The 24,150-nt window shown below is 40.2% G+C and overlaps 1 protein-coding gene across 1 annotated transcript in view; it reads left to right on the top strand.

Annotated features, from left to right (window-relative positions):
• The window catches only part of LOC140922494 (uncharacterized), a 69,548-nt gene that overhangs the window by 26,033 nt on the left and 19,365 nt on the right, over positions 1-24,150 (top strand). Inside the window, exon 3 of the mRNA XM_073372472.1 lies at positions 686-2,778. Within this exon, the coding sequence (XP_073228573.1) occupies positions 686-2,778 (2,093 nt within the window). The remainder of the gene's footprint in view (positions 1-685; positions 2,779-24,150) is intronic.

The raw sequence follows: 24,150 nt of genomic DNA, 5'->3' as shown, positions 1-24,150 counted from the left end.
AGATAAGTGTACAGTGAGTACATAGATAACTTATATATACCATGTTTAAACAATGGTAAATCTGTTTATCGTTTTTAATTTCGATCATTCTTACCAAAAAGAATGTCTTTTCCTTTTTTTTCAAGAACACCCCAAACCATCAAGTCATATTACACAACGCCAAAAGACACGTAGAAGGCTCACTATTTGTGGCAAACCAAATGCAACTGCAATAGAAAAAATCAAATAATATCGGAGCGAATTCTAAGTAAGCTATTATGCTAGGTTTTAATTCTACTCTTAGTCTCCGTTATCGCACGTTGCCGCACATAAAGGGAAATATAGTATCAACGAAAAAATGAAATCACAACATATCTAGTATACTTTTTTGCAGAAGAGCTGAAATAGCAAAGCCAGCAAAAAATGTCACAGCCACAACTATCTTCTTGAAAAGCGGTAGATTTTATCTGCAATTTGTTATTGGAATGGCTGAGAAAGGACAAACAGAGGCGAATTGTAATCTTGAAAACACCAACAGGATTGCCAATGAAGTTGGAAAGAGGAGAGAGGAAGCAAAAGGGAAAAATCATATTAGCGACGCCAAAGATTTCCAGAACGCTATAGACCACCATGAACAAGACCCCAAAATATCAAGAGAAGTGACAGATAGCGCAAGAGAAGGAAGAGCCTACTGTAATCTTGGCAGCGCCAATTACAGTCTTGGAGATTTCCGGAAAGCCATAGAGTACCATGAACGAGATCTCAAAATTTCGAAAGAAGTGGGAGACAGGGCAAGAGAAGGAAAAGCGTACTGTAATCTTGGCAACGCCTATCACAGTCTTGGAGATTTCCAGAGAGCCATAGAGTACCATGAACGATACCTCAAAATTTCGAAAGAAGTGGGAGACAGGGCAGGAGAAGGAAAAGCGTACTGTAATCTTGGCAACGCCTATCACAGTCTCGGAGATTTCCAGAAAGCCATAGAGTACCATGAACGACACCTCAAAATTTCGAAAGAGGTAGGAGACAGGGCAGGCGAAGGAGGAGCCTACGGTAATCTTGGCAACGCCTTTAGAAATCTTGGAGGTTTCCAGAGAGCCATAGAGTATCATGAACGAGAACTTAAAATTTCGAAAGAAGTGGGAGACAGGGCAGGAAATGGAAAAGCGTACTGTAATCTTGGCAACGCCTATCATAGTCTTGGACATTTTCAGAAAGCCATAGAGTACCATGAACGACACCTCAAAATTTCGAAAGAAGTGGGAAACAGGGCAGGAGAAGGAAAAGCGTACTGTAATCTTGGCAACGCCTATGACAGTCTTGGAGATTTTCAGAAAGCCATAGAGTACCATATACGAGATCTCAAAATTTGTAAAGAAGTGGGAGACAGGGCAGGAGAAGGAAGAGCGTATTGTAATCTTGGCAACGCCTATCACAGTCTTGGAGATTTTCAGAAAGCCATAGAGTACCATGAACGAGACCTCAAAATTTCGACAGAAGTGGGAGACAGGGCAGGAGAAGGAAAAGCCTACGGTAATCTTGGCAACGCCTATCACAGTCTCGGAGATTTCCAGAAAGCCATAGAGTACCATGAACGACACCTCAAAATTTCGAAAGAGATAGGAGACAGGGCAGGCGAAGGAGGAGCCTACGGTAATCTTGGCAACGCCTTTAGAAATCTTGGAGGTTTCCAGAGAGCCATAGAGTATCATGAACGAGAACTTAAAATTTCGAAAGAAGTGGGAGACAGGGCAGGAACAGGAAAAGCGTACTGTAAGCTTGGCAATGCCTATCATAGTCTTGGACATTTTCAGAAAGCCATAGAGTACCATGAACGACACCTCAAAATTTCGAAAGAAGTGGGAAACAGGGCAGGAGAAGGAGGAGCGTACGGTAATCTTGGCAACGCCTATCACAGTCTTGGAGATTTCCAGAAAGCCATAGAGTACCATGAACGACACCTCAAAATTTCGGAAGAAGTAGGAGACAGGGCAGGAGAGGGAAGAGCGTACTGTAATCTTGGCAACGCCTTTTACCGTCTTGGAGATTTCCGGAAAGCCATAGAGTACCATGAACGAGATCTCAAAATTTCGAAAGAAGTGGGAGACAGGGCAGGAGAAGGAAAAGCGTACTGTAATCTTGGCAACGCCTTTCGAAATCTTGGAGGTTTCCAGAGAGCCATAGAGTACCATGAACGACACCTCAAAATTTCGAAAGAAGTGGGAAACAGGGCAGGAGAAGGAAGAGCGCACTGTAATCTTGGCAACGCCTATCACAGTCTTGGAGATTTTCAGAAAGCCATAGAGTACCATGAACGAGACCTCAAAATTTCGAAAGAAGTAGGAGACAGGGCAGGAGAAGGAAGAGCGTACGGTAATCTTGGCAACGCCTTTAAAAATCTTGGAGATTTTCAGAAAGCCATAGAGTACCATGAACGAGACCTCAAAATTTCGAAAGAAGTGGGAGACAGGGCAGGAGAAGGAGTAGCGTACTGTAATCTTGGCCTTGCCTTTGGAAATCTTGGAGACTTTCAGAAAGCCATAGAGTACCATGAACGAAACCTCAAAATTGCGAAAGAAGTGGGAGACAGGGCAGGAGAAGGAGGAGCGTACGGTAATCTTGGCAATGCCTATGGGAGTCTTGGAGATTTCCGGAAAGCCATAGAGTACAATGAACGACACCTGAAATTTTCGAAAGAAGTGGGAGACAGGGTTGGAGAAGGAAGAGCGTACTGTTATCTTGGCAACGCCTATCATTGTCTCGGAGATTTCCAGAAAGCTATTCAGTATTATAAGAAGAGTGTTATTGCTTTCGACCACATCAGGAGAAATCTCATATCTAATGACGAATGGAAGATTAACCTCGGGAATAAGTATCATCATATTAATTTGAGGTTATGGAGGCTGGAGTTTAAGGAAGGTAAAGTCATCCAGGCGCTGTTAACTGCTGATGAAGGACGTGCGCAAGCTTTAAATGATCTTCTGGAGTTTAAGTATGGCCTTAAAGGGCTACGCCCAGAAATAGGAACACTTTCTGCAAGACCAAGTGACTTTCTTAGTTACTTACCATCAAATACAGTTTTCATAGGTATCAACGAGGGAGGAATAGTTCTCTGGGTGAGCCAGAAAGGAAAAGAAATCAAAACTAGAAGAACTCTGATTGATATATCCGTCACAACCTATTTTCAGACTCTTTTGGAAACTACACATATAGAAATAGGTGTGAGAGCTGATGTTAATTGTGAAGATCGCTTGTTGGGAAACCTAAACGATAAAGAGTTAGCAGAAGAAAGATCCTTTAAGTTAAAGTCTCATCCTTCATGTTGTGAGACAAAGTCGTTACAAACATTTTACAATGTTGTTATAGACCCTATAAGAGACTTACTCCAGGGCGATGAGGTTGTGGTCGTTCCACAAGGACCTCTGTTTTTGGCCCCTTATGCTGCTTTCATGGACTTGAAATCAAAGTACCTGTGTCAAACTTTCAGAATTCGTCTCCTCCCCACACTTTCAAGTCTTCGATTAATCCAAAATTGTCCAGCAGATTGGCACAGCAAGACTGGCGCTCTTCTGGTCGGCGATCCGTGGGTACAGGAGGTAGTTTATGAAGGAATGACGCTAGAGCAGTTAGAGTGGGCAGAAAAAGAAGTGCAGATGATTGGGGAAATACTTCAAACTGTACCTCTCGTTGGAAAGCAGGCAACAAAAGATGAAGTTTTGAGACGTATCTCATCGGTTGCTTTGGTGCACATTGCTGCTCACGGTAAAATGGAAACAGGAGAAATTGCGTTGGCCCCTAACCCAACACGTTCATCATCTGTGACTCCAGCCAGGGAGGACTATCTCTTAACTATGCAAGATGTTTTAAAGGCGCAGATTAGGGCAAGACTTGTTGTACTTAGCTGTTGTCATAGTGCTCGAGGAGAAGTAAAATCTGAGGGTGTGGTCGGCATCGCACGGGCTTTTTTGGGTGCTGGTGCTCGTTCTGTTCTGGTGTCCCTGTGGGCGATCGACGACGAAGCTACTATGGAGTTCATGAAAGTTTTCTACCAACACTTAGTTCATAGAAGAAGTGCCAGTGAGGCCCTGAATAAAGCCATGAAATCCATGAGAGAATCTGACCGCTTTAGCGCAGTGAAGTACTGGGCGCCGTTTGTTCTCATTGGTGATGACGTAACGCTTGAGTTTGGAGGCATCGATTAAATAGCAAGGTATTTTGGGGTACATTTAAACCTGGGATCATAATCCCTGCTTTTAAACACGTCATTTTAACTAGCAATTATTTTTGTCACTTATAGAGCAACGAACCAACTTAAGCGGTGCCACTTATAACGTCAATATAGTAGTATAGGGCGCACAGAATTAACCCCTTTTTTTGGCAGGAATTTCATTAACTTGGGCAGGAATAAATTAACGCCAATGACGTCATAACCTTTTGTCTTGATCTCATGAATAAAATGCGCAGGAATCTCATTAACTTGCGGTGGAATCTCATTAAGTATATCCAGTTTGACGGGTTTATCAATGAGGTCATGTTCTATTTTTATCTTGTGGCGGTCATGGTTGGTATAACCGGTTTGACAGGTTTTAGTTATTTTCGTAAGGTGATGTCATAGGTATTCCGGGGTACCATGATGTCATAGTTGTTTTGATTGGTTGACCGGAATTAGAAAGACGCTCATTGGCTGTCTCGTTTGACGAAGCATTCTGGTTGGCTGCCGTATTTTTTATTGTTTGAACGGCATAAAAGCCTGCTCACTGCCAAGCGCATCGTTCACACATTGTGAGTAAGCTGAGTGCGAGTAGTCATGGCTTTCAACCAGTTCATCACTTTGGAAGAGTTTGAAAATTTCATCTGGCACAACGAGATACCACGCGAACAGATTTCTGAAGCGGTGGACCGAATGATGACCTTAACATGTCCAGAAGAGGTACGTTATTAACGTTTGAATGTCATTCGAGGCTAGATTCTTTTAGTAACACGTAGTTTCATTCTAGGTCCAGCCTTCCAATACACCTTTGCAAGATTCCAATATTCCTGCTGAAGTGTTGCAGCCATGGAATGATTGGGAGAAAGAATTTAAAACGGTAAGTGTTCGGTAAAGTTTGTCCTTGTTGACACGTAAAAACGCAGTTTAAGTACTTTGAGTCTCATCACATCTTTCTTCTCAGCCTTCTCCGAACCAAGTACAGAGTGGAGCTGGGAGAAAACGATCCGCGCAGGTAGGTGTTTTCGTAATTACTTTACTCACTTTTCTTATTTAAACACATAGTTTGTCAGGCATTTATACGATTTACGTTTATTTTACAGGATGATGTAGACATATCTCCTCCCGCTAAAAAGACGCGACATGAATGTCCCACTTGCAAAAAAGTATTCACTCGAGCAGATAATTTAAAACAACATCAACAGATACACATCAACGAGAAACAGCACGACCGTCCTAAGTGTGACAAGAAATTCAGACGAAAATCGCATTTATTACGGCACGAAAAACAAGTTCACGAGCGCCGAGCAGCTCAACGGGAATACAAATGTACTACTTGCGGAGACGTATTCCACAATATGGCGCCATTTCAAGCACATCAAAAGACGGCTCATACCACCCCTTTTTAAGTAAGAAACGTCCAAGGGACGAGGAAACAGGTAGGAAGCAGTGAACTTTTCTGTTGTATTTCAGTAAGATAAAATTATATTTTGTGTCAAGATTATTCGTAGGTAACTTTTTACTCGCTTCTTGCAACACAATAGAGGCTATGGCATGTTTGAACAAGTCTTTTGTTTGAAAGCTGCACCGTATGCAAATTTGAGGTGAAGGCAGTGGAGTGGAACAATTGGATTAGTCGTCTGCAAATTTTAGCGGTGGGATGTTAAAACAATAGAGGCTAGAGTATGTTCGAACAAGTCTTTGCCTTTGTACAGAGGCTAAGCACAACATATTCTAGACTTGATGGAACAAAACTTTTGTTCAGAGAGTTAATCCTACACAAATGTTAGGTAAAAGGAAAATCGCGGTATTGATGCCTTGGATCGCAACTACCGGACCGGTAAAATCTACAGCGGTAATATGTGCTTCTTCCGTGCCTTGGCTCTCCATAACGGCTGCCACACTAAAAATCTGGAGCGGGATGCACAGCATTACTATGAGCGATGTAGAGAATTTTTCCCTGAGAAAAAGAAGTTTTTTGGTGTGAAGCTGAAAGAACTTCCTGATCTGGAACACCTCTTTGAAGTGAACATTTCGGTTTATTCCCTCGAACCCACCAAGCCCGATGGAGAGGAGGGAGATGAAAACAATACCGAAGAAGAAAATACAGTACCAGACATTGCTGCACAATTGATTCACCGCTCCCTTTGCCACTACCCAAGTACTCTTTACCTCAACCTGTACCAGAATCACTTTTCCTATATTAAAGATTTAAAGAAGTATGCTAAGTCCTACAGCTGCTCGCGATGTGGAACATTGTGGAAACATGTTGGTATGTGAAATCGTCACGAGCGAACCTGAGAAGCGAAAGTAACTTACCAGTTTCCAGGAGGTGCTTACAAGACTCCACCCACCATTTTTCAGCTGCTCGAAGATGAAGGGTTGACTGTTCCTGAGCATGTCAAGTTTTTCCCCTACAGAGCTACCTTTGACTTTGAGTGTATGTTTACACCCGAGATAGACCTTAACGATACAGGAAAACTGACGTGGAATTCTAAACATATACCCCTCAGCGTGAGTGTCTGCTCCAACGTTCCAGACTACGACCAACCCAAGTGCTTTGTGTCAGATGGGGACTCTATACAGCTCGTCAAAGAGATGTTAGAACACCTCGTAAAAATAAGTGAAAAGAGTTATGACCTGTTAAGAAAAGAGTTTAACTTTCTTTTTGAAGCCATTGACAAAAAGCTGCAAGACTTACAGCAAAATTCAGAACAACAGAGCGGAGAGAGTGGTACAGACGTTAGCGTCCAAGAAGATAGCGATGATGAAGGAGAAGATCTCATGGACGCAGATGACGAGGAAGAAGAAATCGAGTCTGAAACCGAAGAGGATCGTGCCTTTATTGACGATGACGTAGAAGAACAAGGTGCCTCGTTTTACAGGGCTTTAGATCGCGAACACGAGGATCAGAGTGAAAATGATCACAAGTGTGAATATCACAGACCAGAGGACAACAGCCCAGAACCTAAGGAGAAAAAAGTACACCCTTTAAAGAAACTGAGAGATCGTTTCCAAGAATATCTGCAAGAACTTCCTGTCCTGGGATTCAATTCTGGTAAATATGACTTGAATGCCGTCAAAGAATTTCTGTTTCCTGTCCTGGTCCAGAATGAAGGCGTTCAGTTTACTATCAAGCGTAACCACAATTTCATGTGCCTAAATACCCCACATCTTCGCTTCCTCGACAAAGCTACGACAAATTTCTGAAGGCCTACGAGTGTCCTCAAACCAAGGGGTCTTCCCATACGAATGGCTGGATTCTCTTGAAAACAAGTTAGACCACCCTTCTCTTCCTCCTCACGAAGCCTTCTTCTCTACACTGAAAAACGAAAACATTTCTGAAGAAGACTACCAGTACTGCCAGCAAGTGTGGTCTGACAACAACATGCAGACATTTAAAGATTTTCTCATCTGGTACAACAACCTAGATGTCCAACCCTTCTGTGAGGTCCTGGAAAAAATGTGCGCGTTCTGGAAAGATAAAAAGATCGACATGTTAAGACAAGGTATTTCTATTCCCGGTGTTACCTTGACGTACCTCTTTACCACCCTGTAATCTGGCATCTTCTTCTCTCTGTTTGACGAAAAAAACAAAGACCTGTACTATCTCTTTAAGAAAAATATGGTAGGAAGCCCTAGTATAATATTTCATCGATATCACGAGGCGGGAAAAACCAAAATCAGAGAGAGAGAGATAACAGATCAAGGCAAAGAACCAAAAATGTGCCAGAAAATAGTAGGATATGACGCCAACGCGCTCTATCTCTGGGCCATCATGCAAAACATGCCCGCAGGATCTTTTACGAGACGACGCGAAGAAACCAACTTCAAAAAAGAAAGCTCCACCAATGTGGCCACCGAGTGGTTAGAGTGGAAGGCACATGAAGGAGGAATTTTTATAGGCCACCAAATGAACAATACAGAAAAACGCATTGGTGAAAGAAGGCTCCCAGTGGATGGTTTTCACGGTCCTTCGCAAACAGTCTTTCAGTTCCATGGCTGCTGGTGGCATGGGCATAACTGCTACCTAACTAAAGGAAAAGAAATTAATGCAAAAAGAAAGAAACCAATGGCTGAGCTCAGGGAAGAAACTACAGCAAATTCAAAGTATATCAGAGATCAAGGCTACAATCTCGTGGATGTGGGAGTGCCAGTGGTGTCGAATTAAGAAAACCAACCCTCAAGTTCAGCAGTTTCTTAACTCCAAGTTTAACCGCCTTCTTGATCATCACAAAACTCTGACACAAGACCAGATCTTAAGTGCTATTAGAAACGAGTCCCTCTTTGGTGTTGTCGAGTGTGACGTTCGAGTACCTGATGCACTAAAACCCAAGTTTACAGAAATGAGCCCCATTTTCAAAAACATAGAAATTTCAAGAGAAGATATTGGTCAGCACATGCAGACCTTTGCTGAGGAAGAGAACATCATGTCACAACCTCGAAGAAGTCTCGTTGGTAGCTATTTTGGTGAGAAGGTCTTATTGGCTTCCCCACTCATTAAGTGGTACTTGGAGCATGGTCTGGAAGTGACTCATATTTATCAAGTAGTGGAGTATACACCCGTTCCTTGTTTCCAACCCTTTGGAGAAGCTGTATCGGAGGCTAGACGGGCTGGAGATGTAGACCCAAACAAAGCCATCATTGCAGATACTATGAAATTGGTAAGTTGTTGTCCTATTGACGGAACGGAGGAAGAAAAACGTTTTAAGGTACAAAAAAACTCATATCAATGTCGTCTTTTTTCATACGTGGGGAACTCGAGTTATGGAAAGACGATAACCGATCAAGAACGCCACCGAGAAGTCCAGTTTTGTGAAGAAACTAAAGCGTCCCGCTTAATAAACAAACCCTTCTTTAGACAGATTGACCAGATTGAAGAAAATACCTTTGAAGTGCAATCTTGCAAGAAAAAAATCAAGTTAAACCTTCCCATGCAGATAGGTTTTTTCGTTTATCAATACGCTAAACTTAGAATGCTTCAGTTTTATTTTGATTTCATGGATAAGTATCCTGATCGTAGCGATTTTCAGTATTGTGAAATGGACACCGACTCTGCCTATATCGCGATCGCAGGGCAATCGGTAGAAAGTTTAGTAAAATCAGAATTAAGAGAGGAATTTGAAGCAGACAAGGCCAATTGGTTTCCACGAACCGACACTCCAGAACACAGAGCTTATGAGAAGAGAACACCAGGTTTATTTAAGGAAGAGTGGTCAGGGGCAGGAATAATTGGTCTAAGTAGCAAGACCTACTATTGCTTTGGGGCCTATGATAAGTTCAGTTGTAAAGGGGTTAACAAGAAAACAAACGACATTGACAAAGAAAAATATCTTAATGTTCTGTTCACCAAACAGAGTAGTGCAGGATTAAATAAAGGTTTTCGGGTAGTCAATAATAGCATGTATACTTATGAACAAGTTTGAGATGGGTTTTCCTACTTTTACCCGAAAAGAAAAGTGTTGGAGGATGGAGTTACCACTATGCCTCTAGATATATAAAATTGTGTTGTAAATTGATTGCTGTATTTAAAAAAATGAGTATCAAAAAATTGTAACGTGTGTGATTCATAAACAAAACAATTTATAAAAAAAAACGCGTTTCTTGTAATTCTCTGACTTCAGGCGAGAGTGCCTTCTCACGCACAACGTCCCCACCCGACCTTCTCGCGTGTGCCTGAGGAAAAAAAAACACTCAATTTCTGCCCTTTATGCCCTTGGTGCCCGTTGTGCCCTCGAAAATAAAGGATAAATTCGTGTCCAAATAGATTTGTTCAGTTTAAAGTCTGCTTTCGTACCGTTAACATGAAAAAACTAAAATGCAAGCATTGTCCTGTTCCCGGCTGTGGGTCAAAATTTTTAGTTCGATAAGCAAACCATTTGGCTCAGGTACACGAGCTGTCTTACTTAGAGAGAAAATATTGGCTCCAGTTTGCTAAATTACAAAATACCACCATGGTTCGTGTATATGATAAAGATACTCCACCAAAGACCATTTCTCTATAAATAAGAGCAAACGCAGTTGAACCAGTCAGTTGTCAACATGGAACCAAGGTGGAAACACCCCTTTCCTGCTATTGTAGCATGCCCCACTTGTTGTGGAAAAAGTCAGTTTGTCAAACACCTGTTGGAATCTTATGGCTACCTGTTATGCGACCTCAAACCGGAAACGCCTACTGACTTCCGGTTGCGCACAAGCATTTTCCCTGGGGAGACTTAGCTCGCCTATCTCAGAAAGGTATAAAAAAGCCTCATCGTAGTGACTGATATCAGTTGAGTTAAAGAAACAGTCCCTGTCAGTAAACCGGCAAAGAGAAAACTTCTTAAGCACAAGAAAGCCTTGACAGCTCTAGCTGAAAAGAGTACCCCGCTAAACAAGAAAAAGCAAATCTTGGTACAACACGGAGGAAACTTTTTAAGTGTTTTGCTACCTCCTGTTCTTCGAGTGTTGAGCTCGCTTCTTACTTAAGATGAATCATACAAGACGCATGGTTCTCGTTCCTGAAAACACTCTGGAACGATTGCAGCAACGCCAGCAGATATTAACACCACCTGTAACACAAACTCTGAAAAATCTGGATAGCCAAATGGGGGATATTTTAGAAAGTAAACAGCTTGATGATGAGGAAAAGGCGAAGCTTTACAATCAGGTGTTGCAACGGTACTTGACTTATTACGATCAGCGGAAAGGCCAGCCTCTCCATGTGAGGTTAACGACCCCTAAAACAACAGAAACCCCCAAACCAGCTGAGAACGCGGAATCTACAGAGGAAGCTTCTCCAGATAATTCTCTTCCAACAGCAGTAGAGCAGGAGGTCATGAAAAGTGTACCCCAAATTTACAAAGCTTGGGCTAGACAGTTGTTGGATAAAATTAAAAAACACCAGGATGTGTTGCATTGGAATAATAAAGGAGAGCTGTTGTATGAAAACAAACCAATCCCAGGTTCTCGTGTGGTCGACCTAGTCAACGACACATTGCTTCACCGAAAAGGATTTGAGCCAGTGGGGTGGTCCGTGTTTGCGAGGGGCCTGGCGCGAATGAATGTCCCCGAAAACTTGGTTCGTAATCCCCAACGTCAGAGTGCCATAAGAGAGTTTAATGCAAGAGTGAGAGAGGAGACCCCAGAGAGTCCTTCGCGTTGGCTACCCACCCCACCTGTGACGTTATCTTCTGTCAAAAAGCAGAGGCGCAGAGTCGAGAGTCTTCGCCCTCAGGCTGTTCGATGGTTACGATGATAAATCATGACAAGAGACTTTTTTATAGTGAAACACAAAACTTTATTTTGCTCATTCAATAAAATGTGTTGAAAAGAAATTACATGGTGTCTGTTTACTGAACTTAGTGTTGTTCTTTTGCTCTTTGCATGTTTACATCAGTACGATATTTCGGAAAACTTATAGGAAAATGTTTTTCAATAAATCGTTTTACAAGACTATCATTTTTACTTGTGTTTTTAGAGAAACGATAGACAATAGTACTCATACTTATTTGCCGACTACGATATAAAGCAAAATACAAACAGTAATGTCCGCAGACTTTTGAATAGATGCTTTGTAATGTCACAGTATTAAAAGTCGGCTGGTTAGAATTGTTGTTTAAAAAGGTAGTAAATGTTCCTGAGTATTTGCTGGGTGGTGATCCGTAAGAATCGAAAAATTCTCCCTCTTGCTCCTTGGTGAAATAAAACGCCACCCAATGCGAACCTGGCTTGTCACTCGTATCCACATTGGCGATAAACAGGGCTGGGTAATGTGAAACACTTGCAGGAAGCAGGTCTGAGGGATACACGCCTTGAAACACACCTCGTGTAAATTTATCCTTTCTCAAAATAAGGGTCAGTTGAGTAGTGTCCATTTTTAGTTTGTGTAGTCGAACAACACGTTGCGGTTCTTGTCAATTTCAATCACGTTTTGGAATTCAGCGCACGCGATAAGGTTAACCGTATTGGCCAGTGGTTCCTTGAAATGAAGCTCGGCGCGCAGGTTACCTTGCTTTATTAGCTCAAAATGGTCACCTGAGCAGTGGTCTGGGGACAAGTCAAAGCAGAATGCTGTGTAACCAGAGCCATAATTACTTCTACTGATCTGATTACCCACATCTTGGGATAGCTTTCCAGTACCTGAGAACAGACTTTGATAGCCCGCTATTACATTTTGACCTCCAGCTTCGTCAAAATTCAATAACAGGGATTTCCGAGGAATTTGCTCTCCTTCCACATAGACACCCACTTGAGTTAGATTGTGGTGTTTGAAGTTGAACGGGTTGGTACTGTAAGTTCCATTATATGCCTGAGTATCCACTAAGACCAGCACGATTCGTTTTGGGATATGACCCAAAAAGATGTTGTCGGGGTTAAAACTGCTAAACCCTCTTGGAATAGACAGCACTTTACAATCTATTCGGCGAACCGGGTACTTGGCGCTGGAGTGTTTTAGTGCAGCAACATGGCCAAGTATAATAGAAGAGGCCAATTTCACCTTGCGAACGATCGAACAAGATGGCTTCCGTGATTACCACCTTGAAAGTTGGAGCGGCTGCTGATGACATCAGACAAAACGAGTTCTTGGCTCGGTTCAGTGTGATTCTTAAATTCACTCCATTTAGCATCAACCGGTCTTGAGAGAAAATGTCGCTATGAATGGGCCCCATCATATCCACAATATGACTTTCTTTAGTGAAACCATAGCGAACCTTTAACCCTTTGTTTGCGGAATCGTCTGCAGCCACAGGGTTGGCAACATCCATTTTTCCAGGGGTATCTTTGTAAAACATGGCCATAGAAAGTTGACTTGTTTTTGCTTCTTCTCCGTAGTTTAGCAAGGTTTCGATCATGGCGCGATAAGGGTAGGTATTGGTGGATGGAGAGATCAATCGCTCGTTCAAGGAAACGTCCACTTGCGAAAAAAGGGAATGTAAAAACAGGTTCACGGGACCTACTTGTGTATCGGCATCTATGGCGGTTCCATTTGCTTTTGTGATCTTGGCTTTCACAAATAACAGAGTACGTGCCAAGTCCAAATACTCATCTCCGGTTCCCGAAACATAAAATTCGATCGGACCACTGTCCGTGATGTTACTGATGGGGTGGTACTCGATCCATTGCCCTTTGGTGATAGAGGTTTGTGTTGCAGGAATCGTAAAGAGATCCAACTCTGATTTCGTACATTCCTGAGACTCGTGATGCACAAAGGCCACAGTTACTTCCAGAAAAAAAATTTATCTTTGGGCTTCTTTTGCTGCGAAGATGTTTTTGCCTTCTTGGCTGGAGGCGGACTGATTTTGGTTCCTTTGGCTTTTCTTTTTATAGATTTTTTGCCAGCTCCTGATTGTCCCTGCAATGAATTCTGGGAAGGTAGACCGAGGGTTTGTTTCGTGCGCTTGTGGACTGCTGTTTTAATTTTATCTCCATCAAGAACATCTTGGACAACATTGACTCCTGTTTGTAAAGCCTTTTTTCCAATCACCTTAGCACCCTGTTGAAGGTGAGGCATCGCCCAGCGAAATAGGCCTCTGAATATGGACCCTAGTCAATAACCCCGCTGAAATCGAGCACCGTGAAACGCTGGTAAACTCCCACCTTTTTGTTTGGCTTGATTAACATAGTACTGTTCGTACAACTTGTGATTTGGAGTGTGGAGTTTTTTCATCTTAAAAGTACTAAGGTGCACTTTGACGAAAATGAAGTGTTAACTGCACTCTCCCAAACTCAAATGGTACATACTCCCCTGTGTCTGTCTTTATATCGACTTCGACGGTTTCAAATTGCTTTCTGCTGACAGGTAAATATTGGGGGCGCAAAAATGATTTACTGACTCGCTCCCCGACCTTTCCTTCTACAGGAACAATTCGAAGCAAGGGCACCAATGCATCTCCAACATATTGTGACTGAATAAGATCACAGTAAATGAAAAGGTCGTGAAAGCCATACTCCAAATCCACTTGTCTTTCAGCGGTAGAGGTATTAGAAATAATTTCTTCTGGTGAAAATCCCAGCAGGTATCCAATGTTACCAAAGAAAAGTTCTACGTTATTTTGTAGGTGAACAGTCACCTTTCTAGTGAACGTATCGTAGGAAAATGTTACATCTTTATTGAAACGCTTTCCATTCTCGATCAGCCCTTTCATCTTTGGTAAAATATCTTCAATGGAAGAATAATGACCCGGTGGTATAATTAGGGCCTCCCATACTCCGGACAATTCTTGGTTCCGAAGGAAGAATCGATTACCAAAATTTCCTTGGACATTATTCCAGCTGTGAGGATAATGAATTTCTGTTAACGCTATTTCCCAGTCCCCCGTCAAGCTAACGGTTTGAGGTAAACCAACATGGTACTCCGTTAATGTGTTGTTGGGAAACTTATCGAGGCTGCTATTGCTTGGAAGATGCAGGTAAAACTGTGTTACCTCCATCGTATCGTGTGTTCAAATGAACATTTATTCCTGGCGTTCTTAATTTATAACCATACACAACAAAATTTGTTTTCAGTTAAAATAACCCTTTTATTGGCTTCACACAAAATGTCACAACTTTGAGATATTACTTTCTGCTATCCAGCTATTAAACTTGTCTGGGTACCCTTTCCATTTTACAGAGTATTCAACTATTCCTTTACGCTTTCGCTTGCGCAAAATCTTTTCAACGCGGTACACATCATCGTTCTTAATTATTTTCTGTAATTCGGGTTCATAAAACGTTCCATCTAAGATTTCACCTGCATCATCCTTTAGTTTGTAAACGGGTACTTGACGCGCCATTCGTTTGTATACAGTAAACATTTCTTCCGTGAAATTAGGCAGGTAAGATTTTTCAAACATTCGCTTCACTTTGCTGATCCTAACACGATCTCCCACTTGAAATTTAAACCGCACACGCTTTTCAACGTCATTACCATACAAAGTATCCCACACTTTAGTTTCATTCGCTTTAGTCACCTCACTCGGCTTCATTTTAACACTTCGGTGGTAAGTGTTATTGTAAGAGGATACTAGTTGGGGTAGTACATTGATAAAGGGGAGAGTGTTTTTAGCTGTGAAATATTTGTACATCTTATTTTTAAATGTTCTGTTAAAGCGCTCAACTACTGAGGCCTTGAACCCAGAGTTTACAGTAAAAAAGTCAATGTTGTTGTCACGCAGATAAGCCTGAAACACTCGATTAAGAAACTCTGTTCCTTGATCTGTTTGCAGTTTGCTGGGTTTGCGACCAGTAGAAAGGATCTTTTTAAAGGCTTTGACCAGGTCTTGACCTTTTTTTGACTTCAAAGGCAGCACCCAGGCAAACGTGCTGAAGATATCTATACAAGTCAGTAAGTATTTATAGCCCTTGTTGTAGCGACTGAGATTTTGAAGATCGACCAAATCCGCTTGAAACTGGGCATCTATTCCAGGAACGATGACTCGGCTTCTCTTGTAGCGTCTTCGCGCGGGTTTGTGAAGAGTATAAACATCCTACTGACTCAAGCAATCTCGAACTTGTTTACGCGATATCTTGTTCTTTCCTTTCTCTTTGACTGCTCTGTAAACGGCATCTAAACCACCGAAACTTGCGGGTTGACTTGGGTCGAGGTAGATGCTGGCTAGTTTTTTCTCCATCACAAAATTCCGAGTTTTGTACAACCACTTTACCACCGCAGCAAGCTAATACACAACGTATGCGATTGAAAATGTGTTCAAAACCAAAAGTGGATGATGGCGGACAGCAACCCATCACTAGTGTTTACCTAAACGGTAAAAGATGTAATGACTTCTCTCTCCCTGGTGCTCCTTTATATAGCTACTGTGGAATCTGGGTGAGAGTAGGAACAAGAAGATGAAATAGTAGTTCCCATTTCTCCTCAGTTAATCCCAGCTGATCCGCGAAGTTCAAAAATACCACCAATCGTCCCCAGTTTACTTTTGAAAAGACCTCAGAGTGGAGTTTTTTCAACTTTTCTAGACCCGAACCCGGCAGATCTTTAAATTTTTGTTAAAGCATTTCCATTTCACTTGAAGACACTTTCAATGTTTTGGCTTGTGCGCGATACAGAGAAAAGTCGATCCGAAGCAAAGACAGAGAAAGCCCCATCTTAACTAAGACAGAGACAAACACACACTGACTCACAATTTAGTCATAAACAAATTTTATTACTTTTACAAACAAAGCTTGTTTTGAATGTCATTAATTACAGAGTCATAAAAATACGGCAACCAGCCAGAATGCTTCGTCAAACGAGACAGCCAATGAGCGTCTTTCTAATTCCGGTCAACCAATCAAAACAACTATGACATCATAGTACCCCGGAATACATATGACATCATCTTCCGAAAATACCTAAAACCTGTCAAACCGGTTATACCAACCATCACCGCCACAAGATAAAAATAGAACATGACATCATTGATAAACCCGTCAAACTGGATATACTTAATGAGATTCCATCGCAAGTTAATGAGATTCCTGCGCATTTTATTCATGAGATCAAGACAAAAGGTTATGACGTCATTGGCGTTAATTTATTCCTGCCCAAGTTAATGAAATTCCTACCCGAAAAAGCGGTTAATTCTGTGCGCCCTATACTACTCAATATGCCTATCACAGTTTGACAGCAACAAAAAAGTTTGACTTTGGTAGTTTGTTTGGCAGTTAAACTACAAAATTATTTTCAAATCTCATGATTTCTTCACATTTTAATGTGTCGGTGTCCCTGTTTGAGATCGTTCTATTGGATCTTACTTCGAACTTGAGGTAAGTGACGACCCAAAATGCTAAGATCAAATTTCTGGTCGCTTAGGAACGGTCTCCAAATATGGTTTATTTTATCTATTAAGCTTTCCGGGGCTTTATTCATTTAAAGAACGTTTGAGAGAGGGGCCTGTTTTATTAAGCGAAGATTTTGGAATCATTTCTCCATAAAGAACTAGAACGCTAAGTGAAAAAGTTCAGGCACATGAAATTGGAGGTCATCAAACCGAAGATCAAAATTAAATCCGAACTTCCAGCTCGGGAAAAATCATATTGGATGATCAGTCCACATGAAGTGTTATAGTCGTGATAAATTAATACACCTATTATACGTCTATCATATAAGAATTGGGAGATAGAGCTTGAATGACAGAGGGGGTTTAATAACTTTCTTTCCCTGAAAAAGGGAGCTTATTAGAGAGGGAGGCCGAATAGAGGATTTATGGTATGCGAGTTTCTTTAATCCATAGTAAGTCTAATCGTCGGTTGAAGTAAGCACTTTAAATGTGACCCGTTTGCTCTAACAGATTTAAGGCGTGTTCGATTCACCGTATTCCGCGTCCCAAATAGGAATAAATGGAATAAACTCGCTAGAAATCACTTGTTTTAGCTTTCATTGTATTGTAGATTGCAATATCTACAAAAATGATTGAAATAAAGTATTATGATCTATATAAACTTTAAATGGTCCAAAAATTACGGTAGAGAAGAGGTTTGTAACAAAACCTCTGGAATACTATCAATCGAGCGCACTCTCAGAAGTCAGTTGTCAAAATGTTTTTTCGCTAGCTGAAATCACTATCCTTTTCTTCTGCTAGTTTGCTAACGTTGCGTTTTCCTGTTTTTGTTGTTGTTGTTATTGTATAGGTACGATGAAGAATGCAGTGAAGCAGTTCCTAATTATCTGAAGTTCAGTTGGAGTCAGTTTCTAATTTGTAACACCGGGATTACGAAGCGGAGCGTTTCTCCCAAGAATAGGAACAGTTTGTCCCGAAGAGAAAATTATATGCTGTTTATAAATAAGTTGAAGCTTTTTGTAGCCTGAAAATTACAGTGTACGTTTCGTAGCTTAGTTTACGACCAGTCGTGTGCAGTTGAAATTTGTTTTATAGTCACCTGAAAAATATCAGGAATCAGTAGTCAATTTCTGCTTCTTTCATTGTTATACCATATGTGACAAAGGCACTTTAGAGGCGTGTCTACTGGCAATTTAAAGTAGTTGTTTAGTGTTCTATTCGTTACACAGTTGTATTTTTGAATTCTTTTGGCAGATTGGTTTAAGTTTATTAGTGTCTAGAAAGATCTCCATTCTAATACTGAAGTCAAATTACCTCGGAGTGTTCAGTTACTAGGTTAAATCACTAATGTAGTTTTAAATTTACTCGTCTTTTTGATAGGCGTAGGACTACTATTGAAAATAATAATAATAGTAAAGGTAATTAAGGTAACGGCCCAAAACAACAACAACAAAAATAATAATCATCATCATCATGGTTTATTCACAGCATTTCCATAAAAATGGTTTTACATCTGCTGTACTGAAATGTAAAATATATAGTATATCTGACTGGATTTGCAAAGACATGGCTATGGAAATCTCTCTCATATAGGGGAATGTTTGCTGACGTCATTGTTTACGTTTTTCCTCATTAGCATACCACTTAACTCGTAGAAGTCGTTGCCGAATATATAAATTAAATGCAAAAACTGAAAGAGCTGATTGCTGTGTGGCAAAAAAGTTAATGAGCCATACGTTCTCTGTAAAATTTCGTGTTTTTAGAAGAGAATTTCTCCGAAACCATTCGATGTATTGGACTCAATTTTCAGAGATAACTTAAACTGTTATGCCCTTTCAATATTCAGAGTTTTTATATTGGCGTCATCACTAGTGTTAAGCTTACGTTAATGAGGCAAAAAGTTTAAACAAAGATTCGCTTATACCTTCTGATTTAGTCTTAATTTTGTAGAGGAGCATGATTTTTTTTTCATAGTTACTTTTTATTTATTTAATTTCTACCGAATATGTACTGAATAGGCTGCAGTAGATGGACTTGGATGAGTTTCTCACTGGCTATTAACCTACCACATAAGTTCCCATAATTCTCTCTGTATGTCAGTTTGAAATGAACGCGCTTATTAGACTGAACTCGGCTCTCGTAGTGGGTTGTCTTAGAGTTTTTTTTGGCTGCATTGAGCAAAGTTTTCCGGAGGGCATCATTAAGCCTTATGAAGGAACAATTCTCACGACTGGGAATGTCTGCTGCGTCCAATATCTTCTCGTATTTCGTCTCGTTTCGGGCTACACGGGTGAAAGACTGATCTCGGGCCTGAGACGGAAAGATTGGATATTGCGCGCTTTGTTGTTGGCAGTAACAAGTCTTTGGCCTCAAAAAGTGGGTTCTAGGGATGAAATCTATTCGGCGAGATGGAAATGGCCGCTAATTTCTGACCAGGCCAAAGACTTAGTTAAAAATTGGTTTGAAGGCGGGGGTTCTATGTCTCCTTTTCAACCGCTGGTTTACATCCCGGATCTTGAATAAATCGACTGTGTGATTGGAGAAAAGTTCCATGTGGCGATTTATGTGGAGAGGGGGCAAGAGTTTTATGGAGAAATTTGACGAGGTTTCGCCCACGTTAAGTGTGGAAGTATTATGTGTGGTTTTCGGGAGTGTTATGATTGCCGCCCAAGTCATTTATTATGTGATTTACCGAGAGTGTTGGGTTGGTATGTGGTTGAGTTCGTGTTAGGCCATCCTCTTAGTTTCATTTGTTTGCTTGCGTATGAATACAAGTACTTAAAGCAGTTTCTCTACTTTAGTCATTGTTTAGTTTGCTTGGCTACTGAGTTATCTTTTTACTATTTACCCTGAGCAGCCTGGTCCCACACAGTAATTTTTAAGGAGTTATAATAACTTCTTTAGTGGGGTTAATTCAACTCCTTACAATGGAGTTATTCTTTGGGGATTTATTTTAACTCAAAAAGGAGTTTAAAGAACTCTTTTTCAGGAGTAAAAATGACCCCAGATATTGAGGAGTTAAAATAACCCCAAAAAAGGAGTTATCCTGCACCTAAAATTTTTACTCCACTTTCAGAGTTAAAGTAACTCCAAAAAGAGTAAAAACAACCCATGTGAGGAGTAAAAATAACCCCATTTTCGGAGTTATTTTAACTACAAACTGGTTGTAAAAAGAACTCTTTTTCAGGAGTAAAACTTTTCACGAGTTAAATTAGGAGTTAAAGTAACCCCCAAAAAGGGATTATCCTGTACCTAAAATTTTTACTCCATTTTTGGAGTTATAATAACTCCCTAAAAATTACTATGCCGAGGGTTTCGTCCGTCTGGTCACTCAATCACCTATCTCTTCACAACTTAGATCTTCATGTCGGTGATCGATATACAGTGAGGAATATGCTTATAGAAGGAGGAATATTAATGCACTGCACTTGCTTCGTTTTATGGCTTATAGAAAGACAAATATTATATTTATTGTCATTAAGAGCAGGTTTTTCAGTAGCGATTGACCGCGTGCTCTTTTGTTTTGGTTTATGGCTTATACAACGAGGAATAAAATATCTGAAGCGCGGTTCTTTTGGTTTATGGCTTTAAAAACCCTTTAACTGGTAATCGGACGGAGGCAAAAAAATTGTCAGCGGGCATCTCCATTAGTCTTGGGTGACCTGTGGAGACTGGATCACAGACGAGAACAACATGGGCGACATGTATGCTGTTTGTTTGGTCAATTTTAGTCAAATTTTCGATATATTATGAACCTTAACGGCACGTGAACTTTAATGATGGTGACGGGACACGAAGATCCTTCAGCTTTGGTTATATTTTGGGGATTTTTCTTGGGTCTGGCCGTTTTTTTCGCTGAGTTCTGCAACGAACCACGAGGCTGAATGCTCAAAGAGTTGAACTTTCAAGTGTACGGTGCTGTGGAGAAAAGATGCTGGATTTACAAGCTTGAAAGGTAACTCAAAGCAAAAGTTGTCATTTTACAAAGAAACATGTGGAGGAAGCGCCATATTTGTATCGACCGGTCAACGGTTTTAGCCATTCTTTCATAGTTCTTACGCTGTTTTTAATTATTCTGCGTTCTCGGTTTCAAAACAAGTTGTGTGGCATTGGATCGATATTGTACTGTCTTTGAAAAATGTTGCTGTTTGGAGTAATCATACGATGATGATCTTTATAGAAAACCATTTTGAAACATATTTTTGTCAAGTTTTTATTTTTTAAAAAAACCTCAAAAATTGGTAGCTTCAAGGAAAATGTATCCCCTCCCGAAAAATAAACAAAAAACAAAAAACAAAAACAAAAAACAAAGAAAAAAGGGAACATAAAACATTATGGAACATGAAAAAATTACATTGATTTTTTTGGAAAAAATATTAGTGAAAAAAATTTGTAATAACAAAATAACATAACATAAAAATGAAAAATATGGAAAAAAAGAAGAAGAAACTGGTATCATTTCCAAGTATCAGAAAACAATATTTTGTCATTTGCATGGACCCTCACTAGCACAACAAATTAATATAGTGTGACAAAATAATAGCAGAGCTCTCGCGCGAAGCACGCGCGCAGCGGAGCACCATGGGTAAGAAAATTTGGTAAACTATCCATCTGAGAAAATTCGGCAATCACGTGACCGTACACCGACCACCCGACCTTCCGTCCGTCCGCACCACAGGCATACTAATGTTTAATCTCACACTTTCTAGCCAGTTTGGGAGCCTGCAACCTTATATTGTACATCCATGTTTTGATTAATTGACAGCTGTCAAAAGAGTGTTTCTGCTGACCGGTATCGCCTGACCGTATCGCGGGCTCAGGTATCGACCCTCTGAGTTCGAGTAATATTTTGAAGGTATCCGCTGACAAGTTGCTACATTTCAAATGATGGCAGGCTCAAGTTCAGTTTTTTTAAAATGCATATGAAATAAGTCGTGTTTCATGAGCCGCACTTTTAAAATTGATCACGCTCTACGTCCAATTTTTATGTTCTGATTGGTCAAAATTTGACAGGTGAGTTTATGCGGAAAATTTCTGCAGCGTCTGGAAACTTGCTTGCTGATAGCTGGAGCTGAGAGAGTTTTGTGTCATCTTGTGATGTTTTAAACTGTCTTTTTCTACTTTGTGTACAAAATGAAATACAGCTGCTATCAAGATTGTTCTGTAATTCGTTGGTTTGTATATTGCACTTTTTGTTGACAAATGCACCGCTTGTCAAAGTCATTGGAAATCCGATTTCGGATGGCATCCTTTTCAAAAATGAGCTTACTCACTTGCCCTTGCTTGAGGCGTAAGAGGGTTGAAAAGTCTCAAGCGATTCTGGAACACTTGATGACCTTCAGAAGCAACATCTCGACTGGTAAGCCTGAGCCATTATTGTTTTTGATGTGTTTTTTTTTCGGTTTCCTGAAGTCAAGCGTATGGTTTATGCGGCTTAAGTTAAAACACGAGCAATGATCTAGCCTACAATAGTATCAGGTTTAAAAAGCCTTTAGACATTTTTTGACCTGCAAATTCAAAGAAAGGGTTCAGAAGATTAATTACTTATGATTTTGGCCGTAAACAGAGAGCTCTGAGCGATTTTCTTGCCTCGAGTTCATCTTGAAAAAGAGCGAACACCGGGCAGCCGGCTTAAAACATAAATAAGCTTATGCTTGCCTGACTCATGATTTTCTGAGACACTTTACTCTCAATACTTCTCTTCGTGAATGAAAATTATTGTCTCTGTACATGTTTCACCGAATTAAACTTATTTTATTGATTGTTAGTAGTCCCTCTCGCAATTTTCATCGGTGCTTGTTTCCAGTCAAACATAAACATCGCATGCAGGAATACTCAAAACGCCGCGCGTAAATATCACTCGCTTTTAAAGATTACACATTACAAAATCTTACACAGTTTAATGAATAAAGGGAAATAAAACCTAAACATAACAATTTCTCTATCATGTTGAAGCGTAAATGGTAACTCTATTAATCGCACTGCAAATTTGGTGCCTGTCAAAAGTGAGAACCCGTCCGGCTGGCCGAAAAGTGACTTAAGGAATTTTTTTTATCGTTTTCATTAAAAGCCCAAAATTATTACCCTGCATATCACATAAGACCAGATTTTTCTAACAGAAAACGTTTTATAATTCAATACTATAATTTGTTGTGCAAAGGAAGCGCGTGCTTTGACCGTCGTGGATATTGAATGAGTGCAAATTCTCTTACAAAATTGTGAAAAACTGCAGAATTATAGGTTTAAATAGGGCAAAAAGGAACAAATTCTGTCCGAGGTCTGTGTACTGTTTACCTGAGACGTGATGAGAAAAAGTATGTTTAAAAGGCTGGTTTACACGCCACCAGATTCGTCGCCAAGATTTACTAGTAAACTAAACTTGTTGAACACAAAAAATCCGGCCTGATTTTTATTTTGGCCACTCTTTTAGACAGCGGAATGCAACGTGTAAATTGGCTGTCACCAAGGACTATCGTGGTGCATGTGTTTCTTAAAATTATATTTCGGGGTTGTCGAATTATCCATAGTCTCTCTAACGGAGCAATGTTGGAGAGACTGGTGAATGCCACATTATGATGCTACATCTAATGCAAATATAATACACGAATAGGTCTATTTGTTTTCCAGGCCTAATCTACTGTGATCGAACATGATTGCTATTTTTCGGTGTACAAATAACTTGATGTAAAATTTGTTTCACTCTTGGACGGTGAAATTCTGATTTTTCTCTAAAATCACTCAGCCTTTGCCTCAAAAGTCAAATGAATGTACCCTGATCTGTGGACTACAAGTTTATTGTTTGATTTAAATTATGAATTTATTGATGCGAGCTTCGCTTTTAGCCCTGGCTAAATCTATATATTATTGTTTTCTCATACATGGAGATGATACACCTGTACCAGTTTCTTTTTCTTTACGATGTTTTTATTTTATTTTTGTTTTTGTTATGTTATTTTTATATTTCTTTTGTTATTATAAATTTTTGCAAAATTGAATTATTATTAGTATTATTATTATTTATTAATATTATTTTTTTTTCATAAAAATTAATTTACTTTTTTCATGTTCTGTGATGTTCTGGGCTGTTCTGCAATGTTCCAGATTTTATTGATGGCTGACCAAAGAGTTTGAGTCAATACTTCATATTATCAAGATCAATGCCAAGAAACAAAATAATTCTTTGTTGGTAGTATTTTTGGCAACTTTATGTCCTAACCAGAAATT

Source organism: Porites lutea, chromosome 13 (genome assembly GCF_958299795.1).
Source record: "Porites lutea chromosome 13, jaPorLute2.1, whole genome shotgun sequence".
Classification (NCBI taxonomy): domain Eukaryota; kingdom Metazoa; phylum Cnidaria; class Anthozoa; order Scleractinia; family Poritidae; genus Porites; species Porites lutea.
Note: the sequence above shows the minus strand (reverse complement) of the source record. Positions and strands in the feature narration are given on the sequence as shown.